This window comes from Mirounga angustirostris, unplaced genomic scaffold (genome assembly GCF_029215605.1).
Source record: "Mirounga angustirostris isolate CCGP_5_RB_7025 unplaced genomic scaffold, mMirAng1.0.hap1 SCAF_8, whole genome shotgun sequence".
Taxonomy (NCBI): Eukaryota; Metazoa; Chordata; class Mammalia; order Carnivora; family Phocidae; genus Mirounga; species Mirounga angustirostris.
Genome location: NW_026991716.1, coordinates 118,383,611 through 118,396,188, shown reverse-complemented (window position 1 = coordinate 118,396,188; position 12,578 = coordinate 118,383,611). Strand labels below are relative to the sequence as shown.

General features: G+C 39.8%; 1 protein-coding gene across 3 annotated transcripts in view; it reads left to right on the top strand.

The window, feature by feature from the left end:
- IL20RA (interleukin 20 receptor subunit alpha) overlaps nucleotides 1-12,578 on the top strand; it is a 32,331-nt gene that overhangs the window by 8,069 nt on the left and 11,684 nt on the right. For 2 of the 3 annotated variants that reach the window (XM_064598144.1, XM_045866105.3), the window contains exon 2: nucleotides 9,460-9,595. In XM_064598144.1, coding sequence (XP_064454214.1) covers nucleotides 9,460-9,595 — 136 coding nt within the window. Of the gene's footprint in view, nucleotides 1-1,625; nucleotides 1,693-9,459; nucleotides 9,596-12,578 lie in introns of all 3 variants that reach the window. The other variant, XM_064598145.1, reaches the window with a different exon arrangement.

Sequence of the window (12,578 nt, the reverse complement as noted above, 5' to 3'; positions counted from 1 at the left end):
ACGGTTATCAAAAGGCACAATTGTTACAGCTGTGGTTTTGCAAGATAAGGCTGGTGTCCTAGGTGCTATTTCCCACTTCCTTAATCAACACAGCCCTTTGAAGACTCTGTTGGCTTTAGTGAGCAAGAGCAAAGGGAATGTCTTAATTGATCCATTCTCTCAGTTGTCCCTGGAGAAGTTTCAAGGCTGGTGCAATGCCCATTGCCCAGCGCAGCAATGCCCTTGACTCGTCTTTGTGCGTGGCCTCTTCATTGTTGCTCTGCTTTTCTAATGACCCGTGCTTTTTTACATCTTTGTGGCAGTTAATGACCTAAAAGAGCTGATCTTCAGTGTGGCCCAGGCAGAATGTGGGACTTCTGTTCATCTTATTGCATGCAGTTACCCAACTTCATCAAGGCATAGTTCAACCCCAGAGAGGTCTGATCGTAGTCCTGGTCACCCTCAAAAACATCAAAGCTTCTACTTTCACTATAGAGGAGAGTTAGCCCACTGAAAATCACATTTACCTTTCTGACAGTGTTTTTGTTTGTTTGTTTGTTTGTTTGTTTTAAAGATTTTATTTATTTATTTTTTAGAGAGCGAGCGAGAGAGAAACAGCATGAGAGGGGAGAGGGTCAGAGAGAGAAGCAGGCTCCCCGCTGAGCCGGGAGCCCAATGCGGGACTCGATCCCAGGACCCTGGGATCATGACCTGAGCCGAAGGCAGACGCTTAACCATCTGAGCCACCCAGGCGCCCTCTAACAGTGTTTTTTTTTTTTTTTTTTTTTTTTTAAGATTTTATTTATTTATTCATGAGAGACAGAGAGAGAGAGGCAGAGGGAGAAGCAGGCTCCCAAGGAGCAGGAAGCCCGATGCGGGACTCGATCCCAGGACCCTGAGATCATGACCTGAGCCGAAGGCAGACGCTTAACCATCTGAGCCACCCAGGTGCCCTCTGACAGTGTTTTTGATGGCTACTCTACACTTCCATTTTGGTCTTGTCCAACTGGAAAATCTGAGATTACAACGGTGATCACACCATCAACTTCATTTACCTCAAAATGCCAGTCCACAATGAACAAGAAGCAAATACTATTAATGACTTCCAAATCGCCCCTAAATAATTACTTCTCAGTTCCTTTCCACTAAATAATTATTTTTAAAACTCTCTTACTTTTTCTATTAATTATTTTCTCGGGCGCCTGGGTGGCTCAGTTGGTTAAGCGACTGCCTTCGGCTCAGGTCCTGATCCTGGAGTCCCGGGATCGAGTCCCGCATCGGGCTCCCTGCTCAGCAGGGAGTCTGCTTCACCCTCTGACCCTCCCCCCTCTCATGTACTCGCTCTCTCTCATTCTCTCTCTCTCAAATAAATAAATAAAATCTTTAAAAAAAATTGGTTAATTATTTTCTCACATTTTTGTTTTGTTAACTTTCTCTCTGAAAATTTCAAGTGATAGAGATATGAATAAAAGAATGGCTTTGCGGGGCACCTGGGTGGCTCAGTCATTAAGCGTCTGACCTACAACTGATTTTCTAACAGTGGGGCTGACATATACAAGTTAATAATGGTGTCTTCAAAATAGACCTTTTAGGAGGTGATGCACAAAATTCTCACCGTGATGTATTTCTTAAACTCCTTTTTTCAGAGTTCCAAGTAGAGCCTGCACATGTTGGTCAGAATAGCCCCTTAAGCGGCAAACCTTCATCTTGGAGGTATGATTTAATTTTCAAAGTATTCCAAGCCATTTCCAACAAACTTGGGTAATCAAGCTGGGAAATCAGGCTACGGTTGGGCAAAAACAAGGTGTGGCTGTAAAAAAAAAAGAGATGGAATTTCTTTCATGTTTATAAGCTACCTCTGATAACAATTATAGCTGAAAGGAAGCATGCCCCAAATGCCATGAGCTGAGCAGTACCATAGGAATAATTATAAACCCTCCCCTGGGAACCACATGGAAGATGCACCCTCTCTTTGATGGGTAAACTCCAATATATTTCTTTTAAAAAGTAGTCTCGACTTTAAGGTCTTGCTTGCTACTAGGTACCAACAGCAATAGTCAAAAACATGTTTAAGCACATAAATTTATTTGTTGAGGTGTGGCTATAAAGAAATAGCGCTGCTTTTTCTGTATGACTCATGCATCACTCATCCACATAAATGTTCACATTCCTGGCAGGGAAAGCATATATTGATGGATTGTGTCCCAGATTCAAACAATATCTGCTGGCTCCATGCGAGCAGCAGAGCCTTCTGTGTGTTTCTGGCTTCTGCTGCCCCCTAGTGCCTATCAGTTTCTATTTCTAGCACACGGTAGGTGCCCAGTAACTATGTTGAAGGAATGACGTGGCTGTGTACAGTTCCACCAGGAAAAGCTTCAGTGAAGAAGAAATACTTGGGTTTTCCTCATTGCATTTCTTCTATCTCTCCTTAGAATCAATCATCTATCACATGCAAAATTTATAATGATCATACAATCCCTTCCTCCCACAACAGTGTTCTTTGGAGCATTTCCTAAAGGCGGTAGGTGAGTATCCTACTGTAGGAGCCCTGTCAATAGTCAGAACACTTGGCCTCAGTCAGGTATCCTCCAAATGGTTGAATAACCATGGCCAAATCATGCAGCTTCTCTGGGGCTCTATCGATTCATCTGTAAAGTGAGAATAGTAACTATGGAGGAGAACACTAAGTGAACAATGATTGAGCTCTTCCTTTGTGCCAGGCACTGTTCCAGGAGGTCTATGTAGAGAATCTTATTTAATCATCCCATCAATCCTATGAAGCACGTAGTATTGTTTTATTTTACAAAGAGGAAATTGAGGTACAAAGGTTAAGTAACCGACTTGAGGGCACGTGGCTGTGCTAAGTGGTAGGGCAGGGAGTGGGCTCCAGTGTGGCTCTGGAACTCTTGTTCTTAGAGCTTCTCTGACCTACTCACATAAACAATTACTAGAAGCCAGAGAGGGAGGGCAGATGGCAGCCCTGTGTGAGGGACAGTATTATTAGAGAGAACATCGAGGCAGCCCACACATCCAGCAGTGAGTGGGCCAAGAGAGAGTAGAGAAGTAACTGTGGAGATGGAGGTTCGGAGAAGACCATCGAGTTTACAGGAACTAATGTTAACGCCAACCCATGCTCTCTCCTTTAGAGAACAAAGCTGTGTATCTTTTCTTTGGCCTCAGTCAGGTATCCTCCTGACTCAGGTAAATAGTTCCTGAATAACATTGTAAGGGCTGTTTTTAGATGCCTAGTTTTTAAGGGTCCTTGATATATAATTAGAGAAAAGAGGAGAAAGAGGAGTGAATATTTTTCAAGAGAACTAGTTTACAACCTGAGACAAAAGAAAATCTGCTTTTCCTTTCAGCATGATGAAGTTAGAACAAGACCAAAGATGATCAGTCTAAAGGCAGCAATGCCATTTGGCTCTCATTTGGTGGTTACGATGAGTTGTGTCCAGCTCGTGCTTTCTGAAATTGGTTCATTACCCTCTGGTGCTTTTTGTTAACTCTTTTAACCTCTCTTCCCACAGTAAAGAGCTGATACAATCATATTAAGGTATTTGCCTATTTCAAAAGACACTTGGCAACATGTAGCAGCCACTTGCCATGCATGGGCTACTGTTCCTTCACTAAAAAGCATCTGCTGAGTGTGTACCGTGTAAGTTGACCAGGGTGATTTCAAGATACCAAGATTTGGCAGTTGAGGCAGTTCCCACCCCCATTCAGTCTTCACGTGTATCTGGATCCTGCCCTGCCTTCATGATTTATGTGAGCCCTGCCAGCCCCTGGTTAGTTCAGTTCAAAAGCATTTATTTGCCTCGTGCTGGGGATGCAAAGACTATAAAACATGGAGCCCAATGTCCAACGGCTCAGAACCTGGTGATTCCTTAACTCCGCTCTAGCTTCAGAAAGACAGAAGGGGCAAGGGGCTGGAAACGTTCTCTGGGTAAAGTTGGGCAGGGTTTCCTCTATGCCAAGGTTCCCTAGTTAGTCATGAGCTTGAGAAACTTGAAGGGCCCCACAGGGGAAGTCACCAGACGTGGACACATTTGACTGTTGAGCCTCTTACAGCCTGGTTGTTTTCCTCACTGGTGGATGAACATACAGTCCATAATAGGAAAATCAACTTGCCTCAGCACTCAAAGACAGAGGTTTGGGTAACCTCAAGACTGATTACCCTGACCCTTCGTGAGTTCACTCTGAAAACCTCACCACTTTTTATGGGCGTACATTAGGCACTAATTTATCCATGAGCTTTTCCCACAGTGTAATGAAATGGAAATGTCTTTGACTGTCAGGCATATAAGTAAAACTGCAGCATTCTTAGAGGATGTAGTATGAGCTTTGAGGCTACTAGGAAAATGTTGCACACCATTTTGCTACACCTGGAGATCTATATTTATGCAAGGTAACTCTTGGAACGAATGTAGTAGCCACATTTTATAATATTCCACCAATGAAGTTGTTACAGATTTACCCATTTCACATGTCATTTATCTGTTCTCTTCCTACTAAAAAGACCCAAGAACAGAGATAGGACTTTCTCCTTATGGTGTATAACATAAATGAGGTTGAGCTAGAAACTTCCCCAAAGGCCAAGATATTACAAAAGGAAAATAAACACTGAGAGCAGACACAAATCTGAATGATGTGGCTTACAGATAGAGCTAACCAATCATTAGTTGGAAGTTCATTAAGTAGACACCTCCCTACTGACCTTTCACAGCTTTGATAATGCAGAGGCCATCTTAAATAACCACAATTCAAGGGGCACCATTAAGTATCCCTCCATTGCTCAAAGTCCATACCTGGTCAGGGAAGCTGAAAAGGAGCCCAGAGTTCCCACCCCTTTTTGAGGTCTGCTGAGTTCCATCTTCTCTTCAAAGACCAGCCTCTTATCCAGATGACTGTCATCAAGAATGCCCCCCACCCCGCACTTTAGTGGAGACCATGCATGACTGTAGTGTATTCTGTAGGGGAGACCAAGAGCTAAAGCCCAAGGCCAAGGCAAAATATATTATTTCTACATCTTTAAGTTTTGGTATGGTTTCAAATTGATAGAAGGCATGTACTCCGCAACTAAAAAAGACACCAGAATGGACTCAAACACATCCTTTTAAAAATCCCTGTTTTTCTAGTCACCATACATTGTCTGAGGATTGTGTCAAAGCAGAAATAGAGTTCCTACTTGCATTCTCCAGGATCAGATATGGGCCAAAATAAAAGAAAATACCCTGAAAGGAAAAGGAAAAGGGTTTCCTAATACAGGGTGTGGTGGGATCTAAAGAAAGGTACTGATGACATCAATATCTAATATTTATTAATACTTAAATGATTTTATATATGAATATCTAGGATAATATGTGTTTTTTCATCAGTCTTGTCTTTGTTTAAATTCAGATAAGGATTAGTTTGCAAGGGTAGCAGGTGAGTGAGGAGTTTAACAGTGTGGGTTCTGAACCCAACTCCTCTGCTCACTAGCTGTGTGAACTTGTGCAACTTCTCTGTGCCTCAGTTTCCTCATCTGTATAATGGAGATGATAATGGAGGTACCTTCCAGAAGGCTGTTATGTATGATTTAGCTGTATACAGCACATAGACTTGAGTCAGCTACATGGTAAGGATTCAATAAATGTTAGCCACTCTTTTCATTATATGCTAGCCATTTGCCTCACTTCAACTAAATATGATAACATGTAAACGTTTTCACAATATTTATTATATTTTTAAAGTCTTATGTAAGTTGGCTTTTATTCATATACTGTATCTACTATTAAAATAAAATCTCTTAGCCTGTCATGAATGGCATAATTTTTAATCATGCCAAAAGACCTCCCATATCCTACTAAAACCAGAACTAACCCAAGGGAGCAGGCAGTCCATATAACTCTTCTTTGCAGAAAGGTCAAACCTCACCGTACTAAGAAACATCTATTTCCATTGATCAAAGATAAATCATTAAAATTCCAAAATTAACAACTATTATAAATGATAAAAGTAAATAAATTACTATCAACCCCCCCCCCAATTGATGAATATCCATTTCTAGAAATACAAGCAGAGAGACAAGAGGTGAAGAAAGATTACATGGCTTAATTTGCTCTGATGAGAAATGGTTCAGAAATAGCAAACTATGTCATAACAAGGGATATTTTGTGTTCTGGGGTGACAGAGCTGGGCTGATACCAGAACATGCCCTCCTTTTTCATGGTAGGGAAGCTCCTTGATAATACTTTGATTTATTGACAAGGGAATGATCCCAAACTGATATCTTTTCTGCCTATATATTCAGATAAATAATGTCAATCCAAGAAGAAGACTCTGCAGGACTAAAAGCTAGAATATTCTTTCCCCAGAAATAGTGTACCAAACCATAATATCCATTTTTAAATGTATTTCTATTAAAGGTGTTTACTACTCTGAATCCTTGTCAGTGTATTTACAATGAGTTTAACTAAGCATTTATCTTTTTTAAAAATATTCAAAAAGTTGTCACTGCAATCCCCACTTGCTATTAAAAGGCTAATAAGTTCCCAGTCTTCTCACTGGGTTTTTAATTTTTTTTATAAAGATAAAATCAAACTATTAAAACTTAGAGACCAACCCAGATACAATGTGGGAGAGGATATGCAGGCTGGGAATGCCAGGAGGAGGAGGTTATTGAGAGCCATCTTGGAGGCTGGCTACCCAAAGTGTGGAGATACACATGATTTACCCATAACGTAGACTTTTGGAGGCGGTAGCATATGCATTTCACGTTTCCAATGAAATATATCTTCTTTTCAAAAAATAGAATGACATGAGAAAAAAATGTTTAATGTTTTAGTGTTATTGTCACACTGTTTTCTTTAACCTATTTTGATAATTGACATAACATTTCTAGAGGATCATTAAACAATTATAAAACATGAAGCAAGATGTCTGTTGAACCAATGAACATTAAAGATTGACAGCACATTCCAGAGCATGGGTCATTTCAGAATAGCAAAATTGCTTTATTTCCTCCTAACAATGACCAAAAAAATTAAATTACCTTAACTTGAAATGAGCAATCCATTTTTTTTATTCCAGGTTATTTCTTAAAACTGTTTTGGGTATGTTTTAGGCATCTTGAGAATTTTGTCAACTGTTTACTTCCATTAAAAAATAAGTAGAAGGGGAACCTGGGTGGCTCAGTTGTTTAAGCAACCTACTCTTGGTTTCAGCTCAGATCATGATATCAGGCTCTTGAGATAGAGCCCCCACTCCCCATCAGGCTCCGCCCTCAGTGCGGAGTCAGCCTGAAATTCTTTCCCCTCTTCCCTCTCTCTCCCCCCTCTCCTCCTCCCCAATGAGCACACTACCATGCTCTCTTTCTGTCTCTCAAAGAAATAAATAAATAAAATCTTAAAAAAAAAATGAACAGAAATCAGAGGTGTTGAAGATAAAGATTTTTATAGATTAAACATTGGAACATATCTCTGAACTACAATATCTAACATAACTTGTGTTTTATATCTCCAAACTTAAGTTGCCACACACCGGAATATTCTAGTTTCTTATCAGTTAGTTCTGTGGAGCCATGTTTTGGTAATATCTTCCATCCGTGATATTATAATACACAGTCTATTTTAATTTTCATTCTTACAAGATGCTAACCACTCTTCACATGCATGTGTCATATAAACATGTAAAACCACAGGTTTTAGATCTGAAAAGACCCTTGGAACTTTTTATGTTAAAAGCGTTCCTCACTTTTGAAGGGTTGGAAAACACAGTGCTTCATGGCTCTGCCTCCCCCATGCTCTCAGTTTCATCCTCAAAACTCTCATTAAAAATCAGAACCTATTGATAGCGCAGAGCAGTATTAAATCACTGATAATTATTCATAGCATATGATCTCCAGAAAAAAAAGACCCATACCAGTTGATACACGATGGTTCCAGAGAGCTAGAGGGATAAAAATCAAAGACAGACATTGGGCAGGCTGTGTCTTTTTGAGATCTCTGCCCCTACCAGACACATACCCACACAGTGATCAGCTGATAGTGCTTCTCCTTGAGTATTTAACTTTCTTCTTAAAAATAAAACTGAGGTATTAAAAAAAATGATCAAGGTTAAAAGTAGGAGCCATCACAAATATAACATATGCACACATACCCAAACACACACTCAGCAATCTATATTTTGGTTACTCTGCTGCATGTTAAAGAGCTTATTTTGGCTTGGAATTAGGGTTGCATTACAAAGTTTAATTCTAAAGCAAAGAATTGTTTTCTCTCTTTTCATTTGGTTTGTGGAATTACAATACATTGTATAGAGCTAATCTTAGCCAAGGATTACCCCAAGGATAAAACTAATTTCTTTCTCCGACGTTAGCCCCAGCCAATTTACACAAGAATTATGGGACTGTAGCTGAAATTAGACCAGCCTTTGGTGACTTAGCTAAATTTCATTTCCTAAGTTTGGTTTGCCGTATCAAAATTTTTTATTTTCCAAGTTCATTGACTAAAATATGTGTCTTTATGATGAGATCTGTTCTTCATAAAATCTGAATGTTTATAAACCCAGGACTTTGTGGTCTCGCCCATATTTTAACATTTTGATTCTTACACGTTACCAATGATTTTTAAAATTTATTTTAATTCAAGGATCATCCTTGTTTTCTTTTATAAGAAACTGTCCTCCACTTTCCTTTTGTCCTTTTCTAGTTTGTTGGTAGTGTCTCAATTCTTTCATTTCTCTACAGAAGTTTCCTACAAATTAATCCTCTAGGATACATTTTCTTAGAGCACAGTTACATGAACATATCGGCATTTGATTAAGTATGTTGTCTTCTTTCACCGGTTTCTTTTCTAATTATTGCTTTATTATATACTTTAGTAAAGCTCACTCTAACACCAATCTCCAAAACTTGAGCCTTTCAGGGCCATTTATCCTAAATTTTATTTCTGTATCTAATAAGGAGATCATTTCAGTTATCTGCTGGTGCATTAACAAACTACCCAAAATGGTTTAAAACAATCACTTTATTATTTCTCACAAATCTGAGGGTTAACTGGGGCTCAACTGGATGGTTCTTCCTCTGGTCTCATTTGGAGTCTCTCATGCAGCTTCAGTCTATGGCAGATGGGGCTGGAGTATGCACAGTGGCTTCATTCCAGCCTCCTGCTTGGAAGGCTGGGCTCAGCTAGGACACCTGAACATTTCCCTCTTTGTGTGGCCTCCAGCAGAGTGGCCCAGGTTTTTACCCTGCAGCTCAGGACTTTCAAAAGGGCAAAAGTAGAAATTGCCAGACCTTCTTAAGACTTAGTCCCAGAGTTACTTCTGCCACATTCCATTGGTTGAAGTGAGTCATCGGGTCGGCTCAGGTTTAGGAGGAAATAGGACATGAGTACAGGAAGGTGCGGCTAATTGGGGCCATGTCTGAAGACTGTCTACCACAGGGGTTGTGTTTTCCTTTTTCTCCATTAAGACCTTGATTCTTCTCTACTCCTTCTTCAGTTCTCTGCATCTCTGGTGGTTTACCCAAGCCTACAAATATTACCTTCTTATCCATTAACATGAGGAATATCCTACAGTGGAGTCCACCCGAGGGCCTACAAGGAGCTGAAGTTACTTATACTGTGCAGTATTTCATGTAAGTTGATTCTTTTCCTTTTGGCTAATTTAAAAACACAAGACTCAAACACCTAGTAACTGTGCAAAGATAAACCATCTATTGTACTAACTAATGGAAAAAAGAGAAGTTTTAGATATTCCCTGCTAAATTTTCTTGGAATGTTCTGTCAGATTAAATTAGAAAACCGTTTCTTGGTGAAGACAGAAGCATTGGGTTCTTAGGTGCGGGAAAGTTAATTAAGTGGGGAAAAGAAGTTGGTCAAAATGTTATTCTGTGGCCGAGAAAACAAGGAGGTCCATCACCTCTGAAATATCCAAACTTATTGGAATAACAGGCATTTTTAAGTGAAACTGAGTGCAGAATTCTGTGCCACCAGCTTTTCCTATTAAAGATAGTAGTGAATGGACATTTTCACATTTCACCTGTCCCTCAAAACTCATTGCAAGCAAGAAAGAATGCAGAACATACAGATGATGCCCATGTTCAAGGAAACAGAGCAAATGGCTAAACCCCAAGCCACAAGCTAAGGAGCGTACAAGCAAAATACTGTGAAATCTAAAGGAAAACAACTGCAGAAACTGGAAGTGAATCTATACTTTCTTAAACACCAACAGTAGAAATTTAATTTTACAAGAATAAATGTCACAGTATTAAGAGGCTTACGTAACAACCTAAGGGTATGGAATCTAAGGATTTCTGCCACCAGAAATTGAGGAAATGTCCCCATGAGCCCCAGTTTGGTGCCACAGAATGTCAGAACAGGAGGTGCTGAAAGAGAAATCATGTTCAAGTGACACATTCACTGCAGAGGCCCAGTCGCCCTGGTGAGGAGGGTGCAGGAGGGAGGGGAAGCGATGATGGCTGGGACTAGGGGGACTATGACCTTACTGATGTGTCTTATGGCTCATCAGGCTCCTGCCATTCCCAAATGTGAGGGTGGGCAGGCTCTCCAGCAAAGGGATAATATGACTTGGAGAGGAGGTGTGTGACATACCCTCACTCCTATACCCATTTGCCCAATATTCAATAAATAACTGGCCCTGTTCAAAGAGTAATAGTCCCAAAGAATCTGGCATAGCACCTCTCCATTATTACTGGAAGGGAGAAAGACACACACACACACACACACACACACACGTGAAAAGTTCCTGAAAAGTTTTCTCATGGGAATAGAAAAATGCAGACAAATAACTGTTCATAGTTTGAGTCCATACACAACATGATCTCTAATGGTAAATAGGAAGAAAAGAAGAAAGAAAGGGAAAGGAAGGAAAGAAGGAAAGAAGGGAGGAAGGAAGGGAGGCAGGGGAGAGAGAAAGCAAACAAGCAGGCATTTAAAGAAAAAATTCCAAGACAAGGGGAAGAATTTTTAAGCAAGTGGGCAGACTTAGGGAAGAGATGGAAAATAAAAATGTTATATGAGAGGAAAACCCTATGGCTAACTGATAGTACTTGAGCAAGTGGTAATGACTCTCTGGAGCTGCACATCACAGGTGCATGCTCAGTCTGGGAAAATGTAATAAAAACAGTAGGAAGACCTATCCTGGTGAGTTTACTGAACTTTGAGAAGATAAGGTACTTTGTGACTGTCATAGCAAGAGCAGGGCTCAAGGAGGGCAGAGGGAGGGGGATGATTTCTGTGTGGCAACACGCAACAGAAGACAGTGATACATCCTCTGAGGGAAAAATAGGTGTGATCTAGGATTCTTAACAAGTTCAACAGATGTATTTTCAAGCAAGTGAGATGTCAGGAGAGCCCTCCCCTGAGATCTACTTGATGGGGAGAAAATCACTAACTAAAGATGATATCTGGCTGACAGGTAAAAATGAACCTGAAGGAAGAGCTTAGAACTGACGAGATTATTTGTCATTGTGAAAAGACTGGTGTATGCATTGAGACCATCTAAGTGAAGAACTGAGACTAAATAGTGATGGGAAATGTGGTTATCGAACTTTCTTATAAATGTTTGAAACCTAAACAATAATATAACAAATTAAAAGGTGGGGAAAGTGTATAAGTATACCAAGTTTCCTAGCAAGAAGCCATTAAATGTGATCTAAAGTGAAAATATTTCATCATCTTGATAACCAAACATTCAATATTTTTCATAAGCCATTTTCTTACTTTAAAAGATCTTTTAAGAACTAATATCTCTTGTGGTGATGAAACACTTGAACTACAACAATTCCTTTAATTTCATTTCAATTTCTTTTTCTATTAAAGTTCAAATCAGGGGATGGCTGAGTGGTTGAGTCGGTCAGGCATCTGACTCTTGATTTTGGCCCAGGTCATGATCTCCGGGTCTTGAGATTGAGCCTGGGGTTGGGTTCCGAGCTCAGCGTGGAGTCTGCTTGGGATTCTCTCTCTCCCCACTCGCACTAAATAAATAAATAAATAAATAAATAAATAAATAAATAAATAAATAAAATCTTAAAGTTCAAATCAGGCTAAATTTGCAACTTTGATTAAAACCATATGTATGGTATAATCTAGTTATGGTCTGTGTATGCAGCCATCTAACCATTCCTGTGTGAACAGAGAAGCATAATGAGATGTCCAAAATCATGTATGCCAAGTGTTTCAGGTAATAGGTTTTAGAGTGATTTCTTTCTCTGTTGATTACACATTTCTGATTGTTCAAGTTAAAAAAAAAAAAAAAGTACCCTATTAACAACAACAACAAAAAGGACAAAGTCATTTTTCTCTCTGAAGAAAATATTCTGACCACTAAAGGCAGTGAACTACTTCAGCGGCTATTTACAGTGACTTCATTTATCTAGAACCTCATTTTCATTTTCGAGGAGTTTTTCTGGAAGCTGGTGTTTTAAGAAAGAAGACATCACTCTGCAAAGAAAAATGGCTCTTGAATATGCCCTGGCCTCCTTTCCCATTAGGTGAAGCAAAGAGCTTGCAGTGTCCTCTACATGTTTACTTGGTTCTGAAAAGGATAACAAAAAAGTACAGTCATCACAGCTCTGTGAGAGCAAATAATTTATATGG